This window comes from Halichoerus grypus, chromosome 9 (genome assembly GCF_964656455.1).
Source record: "Halichoerus grypus chromosome 9, mHalGry1.hap1.1, whole genome shotgun sequence".
In the NCBI taxonomy this organism is placed as follows: domain Eukaryota; kingdom Metazoa; phylum Chordata; class Mammalia; order Carnivora; family Phocidae; genus Halichoerus; species Halichoerus grypus.
The window spans coordinates 2,901,999-2,918,629 of record NC_135720.1 but is presented as its reverse complement, the minus strand read 5'-3'; the positions used below and the strand labels follow the sequence as shown (position 1 = coordinate 2,918,629).

Here is a 16,631-nt window from a genome sequence, read left to right as displayed (position 1 = left end):
GTCATATATCCGAATTCTGTGTTGGTAATGGAAACCAGAGGCCTTAAGAAGCCTGGTGAAAAAATTAGAAAAAGATCTTACATTTAAATTTCCAAGGAACTGTTAAGTTATAGCAGAAAACAAATTTCCTCCCTACATTTCACACAAAAATAAATCCCAGATCTATTAAAGAGTTAAGTGTTAAAAAAAAATCAGTCCATGAAAATGATAACAAAGAGGAATGGCCATCTGACGTCCGGGGGGATCTGTCTCATAAAAACAATGGAGACATTGCACAGGGAAGAGGGAGAGATTGACTTACAAATGTCCACAGACCGGCCATCCGAGAGATTGTAACGTTAAAAGGCCAGCAAAGCACGTAGAGGATGTGTGGGGCAAACAGGACGAGGGCCAGGAGGCTCCGTAAATGCAGGAGCCCTGAGTGATCGTAGAGACAGAGCTAACAGCTCAGCTGGGGAGACGCGTCCACACTCACACGCGATGACAGCAACTCCGAGGTGTGCACAGCTCCTCCCCAGGTGCCAGGAGACAGGCTGTGTTCACACGGGGCACGGTTTCGTCAGCGTTGACACGGCGTCCCCGACCATCCGTGTCCGGGAACCCGCAGGGCAGTGGTTCCATAGAGCGGTGCCCCCCGGCCGTGAGACCATGTGCGGGGGCCCATCGCTCCCCAGGTCTGCGGATTCTGTCCAGCCGAGCAGAGCCCACGCCCCGCCCTCCCCGACGCCTCTCCCCGCCCCGCTGGTCGCCCTCGGGCCGGAGCCCGGGATGGCTGGAAAGGCCTGGGCCGGCGGCTCGGCCACGTGATGCAGCCACGGAGCGTCCTGGCACGAAGACAGACCTGGGCATGGACAGCAAACGCGTCGCCGCCTGGTGCAGTCTCCAGGCTGCCTCTGGGACAGCTCAAGTGCCGGGGGATTTTGATTCCTAAGACCTAGACGCATAAAAAAGAAAGCCCAGAGAGGTGCTTCCTCCATCCCTGCATTGCTACGGTGTCAGTGAGTCACAGAACCTGGGAGAGACGTCGCGAGCTGAGACTAGAGACCATGATGCCGGCAGGAGCGAAACGCCAGCAGCCGTCTGGCTGGGTGGTTCTAGGCTGGCGCAGAACCTGGGGTCAGGCCACGTTATCTCCCTGGGACTTTTATTCCTGGTATTTGACACGTGAGTCTGGAATTGAGTGGGGCTTGCTACTACGGATGTAAAAAGAAAAATGTTCTAAGCTATTTTGAGATTAATAAACCATATGTATTGGGGATAAATGAAGACTTTTTGTATTTCAAACCAACCCTATAATTGTGGCTGCCCTGCAACGTGGAGGATTAGGGGGACGTGGTTTTCACGACTGGCTTTGGTCTGTACGGCCATCGGCATCCCCTGGGGCCAGCTGTGACCTTCATGTGTCCTTCAGCCATCATGGCCTGTGGCAGCCGCAAGCACTAAGATGAATGTGGAGATGCCCAAAAATTCCCCTACGGTGAAGGGCACGGTTTCCTTCCCAGGAAAACCGGGGAGGAGGTGCATTGTGCAATTACCACCATCTTCATGACTTCCAAGCAACACACTCCTTTAGACAACTTTAGATGTATCTACTCCTTTGTGCTCATGAAGAATTTAAAGTTTAAGACATTCCAACTTGTTAATTTGTTTACTCAACCACTTGGCCTGTTCTGGAGTTTTAGGAGTTAAAAAGGTGGCAAATGCCCCTTTCCATAGTAACAGAATATCTCAAAACCCATAGTCCTTTGAGATGTCCTGTCAAGTGAGAAACCAAAATGCAAGGCCTGTTTTTGCCGGCCAGCTTAATGGCTTGGCACCTTGGAGTGGAGAGGTGTTCAACCTCCCTCCCCACCCTCCTACAAGTTTCCGGACTCCCCAAGAAATGGCCAGTCCAGTCTGAGAGCGCTAGTCGGAAATGCTCGAGTAGGATGGGAGTCCACGCACAGGTGGGAGGTGAGCTCAGGATCGGCTCAGTGCTGTGACCACTCCTCACTGCTTCCTTCCCTTGCCCACAAAAACTCACTGGGTCTGAAATTATACCCCAAGCCGTCTTCTGGATGCAGACTAAAATCTGTCCTCACACAATACATTTTAATCTTCAAAGGTCAAATTCATAGCAAAAAGTGGCCTCCCGTGAGACGTTGTGTTGCTCGTGTTTGCCAGCCAAAACTCTGTACCATTCTTTAGTCCAGAGAAAAAAGAAAGGAAGAAAACTATAAATGATAAAAATAAAAAAATGGTAACCATGTTGGTTACCATACAAGGCCTCACTCCACAAGATTTGTCTTTTTCTCTATACCAGGTTATTTAAAGAGAGGGGGACATGGTTACTTAAGTCACTTCTTGACTAAAGACTCTTTTTGTGGATGAATCCCCAGCCCGTTTCTCTTCCGCATTTACACTGCACAGGCATTACGATGACAAGGAGGGACAGTCATCTATTTCCTACTTTATAACCTATCTACAAGCCAAGAAACAGTCCTGGTAGGAACAAACAGACGAAGGACCCCAAAGTACACAGGCACTGTAGGATAACGTGCCTGTTCCCTACGGATGATGTTTATCTAAGGTACAGGGGGCCTCCAGGAGGCCCGAGACAGACAAGCAAGGGAAGTGTAAGGGGGAGTCATTGTCATTTTACTTTTTGTCCCAGACCATGTGCTGGGAAATCACCCCTGAATCCTGAAAGCCCTAAGGACAACTGGCCGGCCGTGGCTTCCTGATATGGAAATGACAGCCTGGGTATGTGAGGGGACAGGCCGGGTCCCTGACGCCTGCTATCACGGGAGGAGCACCGGATTCCACAGCTGCAAACCATGGGACGATGGTGAGGGCGTCACTGCTCTGTGCCTTAGTGAGGACCATGACACCAGGAGGGGCGCTTAGAATGTGTGCTTGCAACTTGCTTTACTCTCCTCCCCACCTTCCTAACCCCCCACCCCTGGAATTGGCAATTCTCCAAATGTGAACCAAATGACATTCATGAATTTGCCTGGAAATAAAATCTGTTCAAACTAAGGCATTAATTGAAGCTGTTTCTGAGCAAGTCAGTGTCTTAGAATGAATCGTATCAGTGTAAGAGAAAAAGAATCAATATAACAGTGCGGGAAATAGCGTTCTGAGGTCTGAGGCCACCTGTCCTGAGTCAGACAGGGAACTAGCTCAAACGCCGTAATCAGGATGAATGTAACCGTGTGTGTCCACCCCGGCCACCGCACACCCAGCGCTCCCGGCCCATCTGCTGACAGTCCCGGGGATGTCATCAGAGTTCTACGTCATAAAGGAAGGACGAACGATGAGCAGAACAGCCCCAGTCAGCGATCTGACGAGCTTGGAAGCGGCCAGGTCCCCACGGCCTCTGTCCTCGTGGCTGGCGGCCCTCCCACCCCTGCCGACAAACACATTTGCCATAACCATAACTGGCCAGGAGTCACGGAACTTGCTCAACAAAGAGATTTTGCCAGAATAATGTATTTTTCCCTTTAGAATCAATAGGGCAGGACAGAATAACACTCATTTCCTTCAAAGCAGGGAATGCCCACCTTTGGGCTTAGAAAGTTGACTTATAGGGAAGATGGTTGAAAAATGAGTTCTGCATGAAAACACAGGTGAAGTCCTATCAGGAAACTGCCATTGCAAAGAAGAACTCTTTCATGCAGGAAGCCCTTCCACGCAGTGGAGGATGGCCCGGGGAAAGGAGAGAGCGCTAACCAGGAGCTCTGCCGCGGGCCGTGTGTTTGGGCCCCTGGGCAGCTTCCGGTCCTTCGTGGCAATTAACGAACGTGGTGGTAGCTACAGACCCTGGGGCCGGAGGAAGACGAGATTCTTTCTAACCAGACGGCAATTAATGTCCAACCTCCCTCCTCACTCCTGCACGCAATCAGACCTACCCAAATCTAGACAGGAAAAGCCCTAACGCATCTCCAGGTTTCATGGAAAAAAGGAGCAGGGCTGAGGACAGCTGACCCTGGCCTTCGCCGGGCCTGCACCACCTGATGCACACCGTGGAGGTATTTCTCACGTCAGCAACACCACGAGGCAGGTACTCTCACGGGCATCACCCCATTCTAAGTAGGAGGGAGAGGCTCCCCACCGCGACACGGCCCGCAGAGGTGAAGCAAGATGCGCCCCAGGGCCCAGATGTGTGCTCCCGACCGCAGTATTGGGGTCCTCTCCCTTCTCGTGTTGACACCCAACCAGACCAACCGACCCAGAACCTCGGGGGTGGCCCCCGGCAGCAGAAGCCGTGGAAGTCTCGCAGGTGATTCCAGCTGGGGCCACTCTTGGGAGCCACTGTTATTAACATGGGCGGCGGTCCCTACTTGCCGACTCACTAACCAGGGGATGGAGACCAGGCTGTCTTCATTCCTGGTCTCATGCTTGGGACCATGTTTATGGTCATTTGAGCCCCATTCCCTTACAACACGAATGGGGCATCAGCCTTTGGACTCGTGATGTTTGGAATGCTTTATATGGAATTATTACTGGAACAACTCAGTGTTGAGGACTGAATGCAGAGTTAGGAAAGAAGGGAAACATTTGCAAAGGGTCCTTAAGGCAGGAGGAAGCAAGCAGCCCTGCCCTGCAAGGCGGGAGGAGGTGCTGGAAGACAAGGCGGGGGCTGGGGAGGGGGGCGGCCAGCTCGTCACACCCTCAGATGTTGAGCAGTTGACATTTCCCTTATGATTGATGTGCCGCCTCCTTAAAGAAAGGGGCAGGTGCCGGACAGCTCCAAAGGTATGTAAAGATAAAAGAGAGCTGTCAGAAACCATTATCCTGCTGTCAAGTTATCTGGAATGTCACTGACAACAATTCTCTCTTCTGCACACACGACAGTCACCCGTGTTTTTGAGAAACAATCTGGAGTTTTATGACAATTCCCGCAAGTCCTCCGCCCCCTTTCCATGTTTACCTTCTCAGTGTGATTTCACTATTCGAATTCCTCGCATTTCCGCTCTGGGGGGTTGTCTGTACTTTCGGGTGTCGCTGGTGAGTGGGGAGCGTCACCCCACGGTCACCGTGCATTCCTTGTCTCTCTCGAACACTCTGCGGGATGACTAATCAGCTTGCAAACCGGGGCCCACGTGAAGGTGGAGAGGATCTGAAACACTCGGGCTCGTGGAATGCAGAGGTGGTGGAGCTCACGCGGATTTCAGTAATCCTTTGGGCCAAGCCTCTTCTTCCACGAGTGGGGAAGGAGGGAGGCTCAGAGGGCCTCGGCGCCCTCTCCCTCTGGTGCACAGACACCTGGCCTCCTTCCTGCACATACTCGGTCCTCCAACGACTCGAAGCACTGTTTTGTAAATCTTTTTACTTTCTTTTTAAAAATTCTTAATTTGAATTCAATTAATTAACATATAATGTATTATTAGTTTCAGAGGTAGAGTTTAGTGACTCATCAGTTGCGTATAACACCCAGTGTTCATTCCATCACATGCCCTCCTTAATGCCCATCACCCAGTTACCCCATCTCCCCACTCCCCTCCCCTCTAGTGACCCTCAGTGTGTTTCCTGAGATTAAGAGTCTCTTATGGTTTGTCTCCCTCTCTGATTTCATCTTGTTTTATTTTTTCCTCTCTTCCCCTATGGTCCTCTGTTTTGTTTCTTAAATTCCACATATCAGTGAGATCTTATGATACTTGTCTTTCTCTGACTGACTTATTTCGCTCAGCATAATACCCTCTAGTTCCGTCCATGTCATTGCAAATGGCAAGATTTCATTTTTTTGATGACTGCCTAATACTCCATTGTATATACATATACCACCTTTTTATTGTCTCTTAAGAAAATAAATGTCAATTGCATTTCTGGAAAAAAATCTATTCTTTCGTGGTGGACCATTATGGAAAGCTGAAACAGTAAAGGATGTCAAATAATGTTTTGTTTGAAAGACAGCTTTTAAAGAAGCACAAGGACATGGGAAATCTTCCTATTCTTTTACACTTATATGGCTCATTCTCACGCATAAATACAATTTTACATCATCAAGCACATGCTCCAGAGTATTTTACAAATAACTTTACATTATAAAAAGTCAAACATGTTTTATTTTTGTTGAGAACTTAAAATATAGAGTATAGGGAGGAAAATAAAAGTTACTGGTAATCTTGAGACTGTTTTCATTTTGGCCTACTTCCTACTAGCATGACGTGTCTCTCCTACCTGCCCATATACGCACGGACCTGTACTGACGGAGATGCTCATGCATTTAACACCATGATGATCGCTCTGCAGACACAGCTTTCTGTCCTGTCTGACCCACGTAACACTGTGCCCAGGGCACTTTCTCAAGGACACTGGGTTGGATTACAAACAAATGTGGAGATGTGCATCCATGCAGGGTGAATCACTGAGCTGGAGTGCTTGGCACGAGCTGAGAGTTCAAGGTTAACACTGATGGAGCGCAGGGTGAGCAGCGGGTTAACAGAGCAAAGTCTAGCTCCTTGACTGGACTTCGCACCTCCAGAGCCGGGGCACGGCCGCGGATTCCCTTTCAGCGGTTCCAGTGTCACTCCGACTTTCCTCCCTCTCCTCCCAGGGCAGGGGACGGTGAGGTCGTATTTGAGGGGAAGAAGGGACAGTTGTGATCAAAGGGAAAAGGAACCATTTAAGGTCCCAGCCTTGAACAACCTCCTTTGGAAGAACATTTGCTCTCCTTGGAATACCTAGGATGTGCACGTCTATATTTATATGGTTTACGTATTTCCTGACCTAAACTGTTGGTTATCTTATTTGCCAGCCAATAGTAAGTGACGTGTGTGCAGAGAATGTTATATTCCTTGTATCGCCCCCTGAATGTACTTGCTGAGGACATTGTCTTAAGACCTAAAAACACACATGCGGCCTCGACATCTCTGAGCCTCACAGAGCCCCTTGCCCTTGACAGATAGCTCCCCACCTTGCAGTTCCTGGATAAGCTGGAGCAGCTACACCCCCATCTGGTCCTCACCAGGCTTCAGCTCCCTATCAGCTTACAGAATGATTCAAACAGGCCCAGCACATCCTCCGCAGGCACCGGGGGCCACCTTGCCTTCTTGTTACTATAAAGCCTGCCTCCTCCAGCCTGTCCTCGGTGGCTCTGCTCCTCCCTCCTCCCTCTGCTCCTCCCGAGGCTGATGAGTGTATATGACCAATAAACTCTGCCGCACCTGCCCAGGGCCCGCTGTGTGTGCTGGGACATCTTACACTGCTTAGGGGACGAGCCCCTCCCTCACCAACGGGGAGAGCGGGCGGGGATCGGAGCGTAGCAGGTGCTCAGCTCTCCCGTGCTGTTGGCTATGAGACTGCGAGCCAGGAATGGGGATCTTGGATACGGTTTTATTTTGACACGTTTTTTTGAAACTGAGCAATCCAGTCTCACTGAGGATTCAGGCTGAGTTGTGGTCCACAGGCAGCCATACGACCTGCTTCTGCTTTCTTCCCTGATGAGCTTTTTTCCAAATCGTACGCCACAGCCGGACATATGTGGGAGAATGGTATTTACGCAATATGGCTTTCTCTCTGAAAATTGTGGAAATTTTGCAGGAATATGTTAAATGTCCAGGGAAATGTTTATACTGTTTATCGTCAGTCTGAAAGTAATGTGTCTGATATACTCCTTCAGAGACAACTTCAGAAATCACGTGATACGAAATAGAATGTGTATTTACGCAAACAGTCAGCAGAGCACGAACCACAGTTGGCATCTCAAACACAGCCAGCCCCCTCGTGAAATGCTCACCTTTCAAGGTAGCTTTCTTAAGAACTTTCATTGCATATAGTTGCCCAGCATCAGATCCCTTGGTCTTCCTCACCAGGAACACCTGATAAAGAGAGCATGCAACATCTGAGATTGGGAAGACTTGGAACTCATTGTCCTTATTTGATTCGACAAGGTGATATACAAGGGAGTTTAGGGAAAAAAATCCAATAAAATAAATACGTAAAATTTCCTCCAACATCTAGGCTGCTGGGACAAATGTCATCTAACTGACTGCAACTCTGTGATGAAAAGCATCATGTGTGTGTGTGAAGAATCATTTGTTTTTGGCACCACTAACTTTCTCCTAAACGTTTTCTAGCAAAGGTATTACCACCCTTCTGGAAAAAAAAAAAAGAGACCAGTTGTTTAGAAAAACAAATAATATTCTGAAATTTTAAGGGAGATCATTTGGTTTATTCTAAATATCCCTTTGTAAGTCCTTGCTGGGAAGGCCACCATGCTAGTTCCTGCCAATCACATGGAATAGACTCTGATTCTCAAGATAATCTGGGTTCTCTTATTTTGAGCTTCCTTCACCCAAATTTTAGCTTTGAGCAGAGTTAAATTTATATAGAGTTTCTTTTTCTTTTTCTTTTTTTAAATAGAGTTAGTTTCTAAATGGCTCTTAGAGACACTTGTGTGGATCTTTAATGACATTTTTGAAACACATTTTGAGGTACAACATCAAGGAAAACCAAAAAGAAAATTGTTTGAGAAGCTGAGCGAGCTTAGGGTCACAGTCACGACTATTGAACAGAATGAGTAAATACACACACACACACACACACACACACACACCCCTGGGGCATTGACGGTAGACGCAGAGATCCACTGGCATGATAGAGACCGCCACGCGGATGACGCTTGCTATCCAGGGCAGGGGCCACCACGAGGGTGACGGGGACCCACCCCCTCCCCAAAATGCCTGCCTCATGGACCCTCGAAGCCAGAAAGACCTGCCACTGCACATGCCTCCAGGGCTACAGCGTCTCCCGCGGGGGACAGAGACCGGTGTGTGGGGCCGGCGGGCGGGGCTGCAGCGTCACCCGCGGGGGACAGAGACCGGTGTGTGGGGCCGGCGGGCGGGGCTGCAGCGTCACCCATGGGGGACAGAGACCGACAGCTTCCCCCTCGGGGAGGAGAGCAAAGGGGAAGAAGATGGCTGAGGGCAGGTCTCCAGAGCAGAGGGTCTGCCGTCCCCACAGGACATGGCTTGGTCTGTTCCAGTGACCTGGAAGACACCAAGTCCCAGCAGAGGAACAGGGGTTCATGGGGTCGGTCCTCGGATCACCGTGTGCCCTGGAGCCCAGGCAGCTGCCTCCTGACCCTGAGCGGGTCCTGGCCCTGGGACAGCTCCTTCCCGACTGCTCTCAGGTCACAAATCGGGGTCAATGCCAATGACCCCTTGCCTCCCCCGGCCCACACAAAAATGAGGGCAAGAGGGCCAGGCCGGCCCCACTGGGTGCTGCCTCCAGGAATGAGGGGCCCAGGCAATCACGGACAATTAGAAGTAGAATCACCCCTTTCTATTGGATTCGGACTATTGCGTCACTGAGTGTTAATATTTATCTTTGGGGCACATTTGACATGTCTCTGTGTTGGCCGGATGAAGCAGGCTGTGATGCAGACTCCCAGGGAGAGAGTCTGGGGTCTCTCCCTCAGCGGGCACAGATGCACAGGACGAGACACAAGCCTGTGCGACAAGGGCTCTGCGGGGGAACGTCCGGCTGGGGACGAGCCTCCTGATGGGCAGGTAGAGCTGCCCCCAGTTGTCAGAAAGGCGGGGTGTGCAGAGAAAACTTTAGTGTCCGACATGTTGAGTCCTCTGACTCACGGGAAGTCATGGGCCCTGCGGTGTGTCCGCTCACGCTGTGGTCCCCTCAGGTCTCCAAGCCCTGTCCCCGGCTGGCGCGGGCGAGTGAGCGAAGGGGAGTAGCAGGATGCAGGTGATGGGCAGCAAGCCAGTGAGCAGGTGGGAGAGGCTGGGGGCCCTCCTGAGGGGCCTGGGCCCGAGCCTCAGTGCCCAGCACCCTGGAAAGAAAGCTGCGCCCTGAAAGGCATGGGAGTGAGGGGGAGGGGTGTCTGTGGCAGGGAAGGGGTTGCTGGCTAAACAGCTGTTACTCTAGCAGAGAGGGACCTCTGGGGTCAGAGCACTGCGGAGCTGGAGCAAAACACTCCAGCTGAGCCCTGGCCGTGGGGCCGCGGGGGAGCCAGCCTGGGCCACTGAGTCACGGTGCAGAGAAGACGCGGTGGCTCCTTGTTCAAGCCCTCTGTGCGCCTCGGCTGGGGCCAGTAAACCTACTGACTCTTTACAGTGAAGCCTACTGGTTAGCCCCAAGACGAGGCATTCTTAGAACCAGAAGACCAGCAACAGCAATAAGACCCCTCTTCCAAAATGTGCAATATCGAAACCATCTTTTCTGCCTGCATTTTCATCCCTTTGTCCACCTGTTCTCTTGCAATATGAGGAGCGGGTGCATGACACACACGGAAACGTGCATGAGGGCAGACATAGGAGCTCGAGGACTAGTGGAAACCCCGTCCCACTGAAGGCAACACCGGAAGCCGAGTTCACGGGGGCTGCCACCCACTAAGAGTATCGCAAATGATGTTAGATTTTGCATGATGCGTTGCACATCAAACCTTTTTCTCTATTGTATTTCAGGCTTTTAAAAATGAGATGATTGATAGTGATGGCAATTTGTACACATCTGTTATTAAAAGAGTGCTTTTATTTTTGAAAAGAACGGGAAGAAATTCCATTCTTGCTGTGATTGTGAAGCCCCCACTATGCGTGGGGCCTGGGGCTACGACTCGAACCACAGCGGGAGGGACCCCCTGGGCAAGCAGGGCCCGACAGGAGGTAAACAGAGCCTTGAGGGCACGAACTACAGGGTCCTAAGTGCCACGAGTGAATGTGGTCACGAGCGAGGAGCTGGGCTCACGAGCCGTAGGTGACTGCTCCTGACCACCGCCCCACACCTCGTCCTCTGGTGCTGGACGCGCATCGGTCAGGAACACATTTGGACACAGTGAAATACATTCTGGATAATTCCAGCAATTTCAGCACTTAGTGGCCGTCTCTAATTCAGCTTTAACGGGCTCCCCATGTTGTTCTCGACTTCCTCTTCAGCAGCTCAGCATGTGACATGCAAGGACATTATGTGGGGACACACAGAGACAGATGCTGTGTCATCCTAAATCGCCCCAGATCTTCAGGTGTCATCGTGATCAGCAAAACCACTGCCTGATTCTCTCAGCGAACTTTTCGGCTCTCAGAGCTACAACGTCGCGATTGGTCTGCAGTGTTCTCCAACGCAGGAGCCGACTGGGTGGCGGCCGTGCCCTTTCAGAGGACGTTAGGGGGACAATGTCCTCAAAAGGAAGATATTTAAAGACCCATTCTTATGTGCTACCAGTTAAGTGATAGGAAAGCAAGGGCGGGCATGTTTTTATTTGGTTTGATCCCTTCTTAGAATGTGGGAATTGTAATCTGCGTATTATTTTAAAGAAAAGAATGTTCCCATACAGATCCCTGGTGTTTATCCACGAGGAACACCAAGGAGCAGGCAAGGGGAGGCGGAGGAGGGTGATGGCATCGCTTTTGGACTCTCCTGCCTGCAGACTCTCAAGGAGCGCCTGGTCTATACTACACGCCTGAGCGCCTGGTCTGCACCACACGCCTGAATACCTGAACACACTGTGCCACATCTTCCAGAGTTTCACTGCTTTCCCAATTCAATGCTTAAATCTCTTTGAGGACAAGGCTGTTTCTCCTGTCCAAGCACCACTGCTTCCTTTGCTCTCTGGACACCCTTGAAATCATGATGGCTTGACAATTTACCAGCAACCAGAGATGTTCTCCATTATTCCCAGCAAACTGCTCTGCAAACCAGTTAACTTGCTTCCTACACTTTGCAGGACTGACTTGGAGAGGAGAGCACGCGCTGCCCTCCGTGTGGTCCCGCATGGGGACCTGCAGGCTGCAGCCCCCACTGTCCCTCAGAGATGCTGCCCCTGGGAGTCATCCTCTGGGGCTTGGGGCTCCTTCTGTCCAGGGAACAGTCCTCTGGCTGCACAAGCAGATTCACAGCAGCTGAGGGAAGAGCCATCAGGGCCCCTCCCCTGGGCGGGATAGCAAAGGCATGCTGATGGACCCCGGGACAAGCCTGCCGTCGGAAGCAGGCATCAGTGCGAAGGCCAAGTGGCAGAGACAGCATTTTACTCCTTCCTGAATCTCCAGCATCTGCAATCGCTGCACGGAGGAAAGACAGAATGGAGGTACCCAGTGACAGGTGAACGGAGGGGCCCAGTGACAGGTGAACGGAGGGAACTCAGTGACAGGTGAACGGAGGGGCCCAGGGAGAGGTGAACAGAGGGGCCCAGTGACAGGTGAACGGAGGGGCCCAGTGACAGGTGAATGGAGGGGCCCAGTAACAGGTGAATGGAGGGGCCCAGTGACAGATGAATGGAGGGGCCCAGTGACAGGTGAACAGAGGGAACTCAGTGATAGGTGAAAGGAGGGGCCCAGTGACAGGTGAACGGAGGAGCCCAGGGAGAGGTGAACAAGAGGGGCCCAGTGACAGGTGAACGGAGGGGCCTGGTAACAGGTGAATGGAGGGGCCCAGTGACAGGTGAACAGAGGGAATTCAGTGATAGGTGAAAGGAGGGGCCCAGTGACAGGTGAACGGAGGGGCCCAGGGAGAGGTGAACAGAGGGGCCCAGGGATGGGTGAACGGAGGGGCCCAGGGACAGGTGAATGGAGGGAACTCAGTGATATGTGAATGGAGGGGCCCGGTGACATGTGAACAGAGGGGCCCATTGACAGGTGAACGGAGGGTCCCAGTGACAGGTGAATGGAGGGGCCCAGTGACAGGTGAACAGAGGGAACTCAGTGATAGGTGAATGGAGGGGCCCAGTGACAGGTGAGCAGAGAGGCTCAGGGACAGGTGAGCAGAGAGGCCCAGGGACAGGTGAATGGAGGGGCCCAGTGACAGGTGAACAGAGGGGCCCAGGGAGAGGTGAACGGAAGAGCCCAGTGACAGGTGAATACAACCCGGGAATGCTGGAGTCCAGATTCACTCTCTTTGCTCTTGGGTGAAGAGGCAAGAAGTGAAATCTCTCTAACAGGAGCTTTCTGCAGGATGAAAACATTTAGTCTTGCCTTTTTTTTCTAGAGAGCAAAAGCAAGATGACTTCTGCATAAGGGCATACAGTTTTTAGTCACGGATGAAGAATAAAATACTATGTTAGAACATGCGCTTTCCCCCTCGTCATTAGTTTTGCTTTTATAAAAAATTCCCAACAGAAGCCTCCCGTGGACAAATATAATTTGTATCTGTAGCTCTCTAGCGCCTGATGTTGGCTCCAAATATCGCAGGGCACTTCCGAGAGGTTTCCAGAGCCCTGTCCCGTGTGTTGGGCAACCCCCATCCACCGGGAGTCCTGGTCTTCAGCTCCGGGGCCAGGGCGGCACTGCCCGGTGGCCCTGGCCCCACACTCAGCCTGAGTCAAGCAGTGAGGGGAGGTTAGAACACCTGCACGCGTGGTTACTGCCTCTTGCTGTCACTTCTGGTGCTCTGGTTCCCTGCAGGGCTGTACGCACGCCGGCTTCGGTGCGCGTGCGAAGAGCAGGTGTGTGGTAGGCTGGGAGCAACTGCACGGAGCGCCACAGAGACGACCGTGCCAACCAGTCTGCCAAACACCAGTTGTTATTTCACTTGTTTTCCAAAGAATGGTCTTTTAAAGCAAAATTAAATTTCAAAATTTGAAATGTGGAGGGAATTGACAAATCCTTTTCTCCTTTCATGTGGAACCCTAGGTCTTGGAGGAGGGCACCTTCTAGGGCAGGTTCTGTCCAGTCGAGTTTCTGGACAGACCCCTAGAGCCCCAGACACGTGTCTCAGTCAGGCTCAGAAACGTCGTTCCACGGGTCTGTTCCCAAGGACCTGGAGACAGGGGTGGAGGGCGGCGCCCGCGATGAGGTCGGAGGGACCCCTGCCTGGGCCCTCACTGCAGACGAAGACGACTCGGCGGAGAATGTGCTCTGGAAACAACACGTGGGGAGTGTCTGTGAATTTGCTTGTCTCTATTCCGAAATCCTATTTCTTAGACAAAGAATGATGTCTTCTCTTTTTTTCTGACATTTCTAATTAACAGCCGCTATTCCATTACCACATAAATAGGCTCTGCCTTATGCTTTTAGTAACGCTCCTTACGCTGTGAGACACTGAAGTCTTCATTCCCTGCTTCCAAAAATACCTTATGATCCACATTAAAAAGCCATTTTTGTAGGACACGAAATTGTAAATATTGGAAATTTGGTGTGGTTCCAAACGAGTGTGTTTGTATATATATCAGTGTATACACCTCCTTCCCATGTGGCCGTACAAAAGTGGAAAACAAAACAGAAAGACTACCGTATACTCAGGCCAAAAGATAAGTTTTGCAAGCAATCAAATTTTCATGGTGTGTAAGAGACTTTCCAGAACATCATTAATGCATTATTAGTTGTGCATTAAATCAACAGACACTAGATTTCATCTCGGCACAAAGTCCTCCGAAGAATGGAGAGATTTGGTGAATGTCCACGTTCCACACAAAACGACTCTTTTACAGGTCCAGGCCACCGTTCTGCTTGTGCCCCAGGGAAGGACTGTACCACTCTTCTCAGGCCCCGATGTTCCAGAAATCATGCCCTCAGAGTCTATGGATTTCTCACTGTTACACGGGGACGCGGAGGAACCAGCACTGCAATGGAAGAACTCCCACGTTGTCGTCACTGAGGATCCCTTGGCATCCTGCCGGACTGGGATGTGGCCCGAGAGAAGGGCCGAGCACTTCTCATCCTGGGAGGGATCAGCCTGCACCACACCTTGACGGTGACACAGAAAGGGCACGATTCTGTGCGTAGATACAGCTGAGACAACGGCTGGGTGGGATCCAGGCTTCTTCAGTCATAGCATAACCACAAGGTTTATGCCATCCCCATTGTGTAGAGAGGGAAACTGAGGCTCAGAGAGAGAGAAATGCACAGCTGAGGAGAGGAGGCCGGCGGAGAGGCCCAGCCTCCCTGACTCCCGAGTGCCAGTCGCATGCTGGCCGCGAAGGGCTCTGCTTTCTTCCTTCTTGTTGAGTCTGCGCTTTTGGAGAGGCATTGGCTCAAGGTCAAGAACCGTCCTCACGGTCATGTTGGGTAGAGGCCTAGGGAACTCTGAAGGCCACGGTGTGGGGTATTCTCACGGGCCCACGCGATTGTGGTTCGCACAGCTGCGTGTGACAGAATCGTAACCGTGCAAAGTGCGTGTGGGTGGCAGTGAACACGGGACCCTGCAAACGGGGGGCTGCCCATGAGTCTCACTCCCTCGGCCTCAGGGCCGCGGCTCCCATGTTCACGAGCCAACCCAGCCATCGCTCATGTCCCCCGACCGACATTCAAGTGCTCTCCACCTTGGGATGGGGGACCTGCCACAGTGCGTGAGACTCACTCAGAGGGAATCAAAGCTCCAACTTACCTTTCCGTAGGATCCTTGTCCTAGAACTTTCAAGAGTTCAAACTGGGAAGGGTCGGCCTTCTCAAAGCCTTCCTTTACATGGTGGCTGATGTCGATCTCCTTGATGGCGCCTTCCTCCTGCAAGAGAGCGGTGGCACATGGTGAGTACACCCATAAGCAGGCTCCTCTGGACTCACCACACTTCCGTCCCACACTGAAGTTACGACACGCTGGGTCATGTTATGGATTTTGAGGACCGCAAGGAAGGCAGGGAAAATCTCTTCTCGACCCTCAAGGTCTTCCAGCCGGACTGAGGATTAAATTTACATGAGACGGATTAATAGGAGATAAAAAATCAAAGTATTATTCCATGTGCACAGAGGCCCAATAACGAAGCTGAGACCTAGAGAAATGACCACAGCAGGCAGTTTTTATTCTTTTTTTTTAAGATTTTATTTATTTGAGAGAGAGAGAGAGCACAGACAGGGTGAGGGGAGAAGCAGGCTCCCCGCTAAGCAGGGAGCCCGATTCGGGGCTCGATCCCAAGACCCTGGGATCATGACCTGATCCGAAGGCAGACGCTTAACGACTGAGCCACCCAGGCGCCCCCAGTTTTTACTCTTTATAGACAAAGGGACAACAACAAATCTGTCAGGAATGGGCAAGACAAGGAAAGCTTGACTTTGGGAGCTTCAGTTAATTAGGAATTATAAGAGGATTTGGGCTGGGGCAGTAAACCGGGAAAAAGTAGCAAAGGCTCCTGTGTCTGGGGACAGGCTGTCTCTATTTCCTGGTGACGAAGGGTACCCTCCCCGGGGCGGGGGGTGGTTCTGTGACATGTGGGACATCACAGAGCTTTACGCCATCATCCTTCTCTGTGCCTCTCAGGAAGCAGGCCAGGGGAGCTCTCGCTTGCTTCTTTTCCACATGGATATTTGTCATTTGGTCTCATCTCAAGGACTCGTCAGGAGCTCTCCACAAAATCCATTCTGTGTCCAACAGTTTGGGCAAAAGTTGGGATAGGGATGATTATGGGACCCGTGCGGCAGAATGAACCTCTGAGATCTGTCTCAATGTCAGCGGGGCTGTGCTGAAAAGGGCCGTTGGCAGGCTCCCTACGTGGCCGTGGTTTGTGAAACGCAGATGTGTGTCCTCCTCCTCCCTCCTGAAGGATACTTTGCCAGAGCTAATGCAAAGTGCATTCCGTTGGTCTCCCAGAGACTAACGGTCAGAAGAAACAGTCAGACAAGATTTTTCTGCCAGTCCAGAAGCAAGATTTCCCAGTAGGAAAAAAAAAAAAAAAAAAAGTCCTTGTTCTTTAAATTGACATGGACAGAAATCACTACGATTTTTCGTCAGAGAACTTCCTGTCCCCACAGATGCATCACTTCACTTAC

The 16,631-nt window shown here is 51.3% G+C and overlaps 1 protein-coding gene across 12 annotated transcripts in view; it reads right to left on the bottom strand.

Moving 5' to 3' along the window:
* RPS6KA2 (ribosomal protein S6 kinase A2) overlaps positions 1-16,631 on the bottom strand; it is a 344,404-nt gene that overhangs the window by 76,611 nt on the left and 251,162 nt on the right. For 10 of the 12 annotated variants that reach the window (XM_078054474.1, XM_078054478.1, XM_078054476.1 and 7 more), the window contains 2 exons: positions 15,256-15,372; positions 7,721-7,802 (listed from right to left, as the gene is read on the bottom strand). In XM_078054474.1, the coding sequence (XP_077910600.1) occupies positions 7,721-7,802; positions 15,256-15,372 (199 nt within the window). Of the gene's footprint in view, positions 1-4,912; positions 5,344-7,720; positions 7,803-15,255; positions 15,373-16,631 lie in introns of those variants that run through there. The other 2 variants (XM_078054484.1, XM_078054485.1) reach the window with 2 other exon arrangements.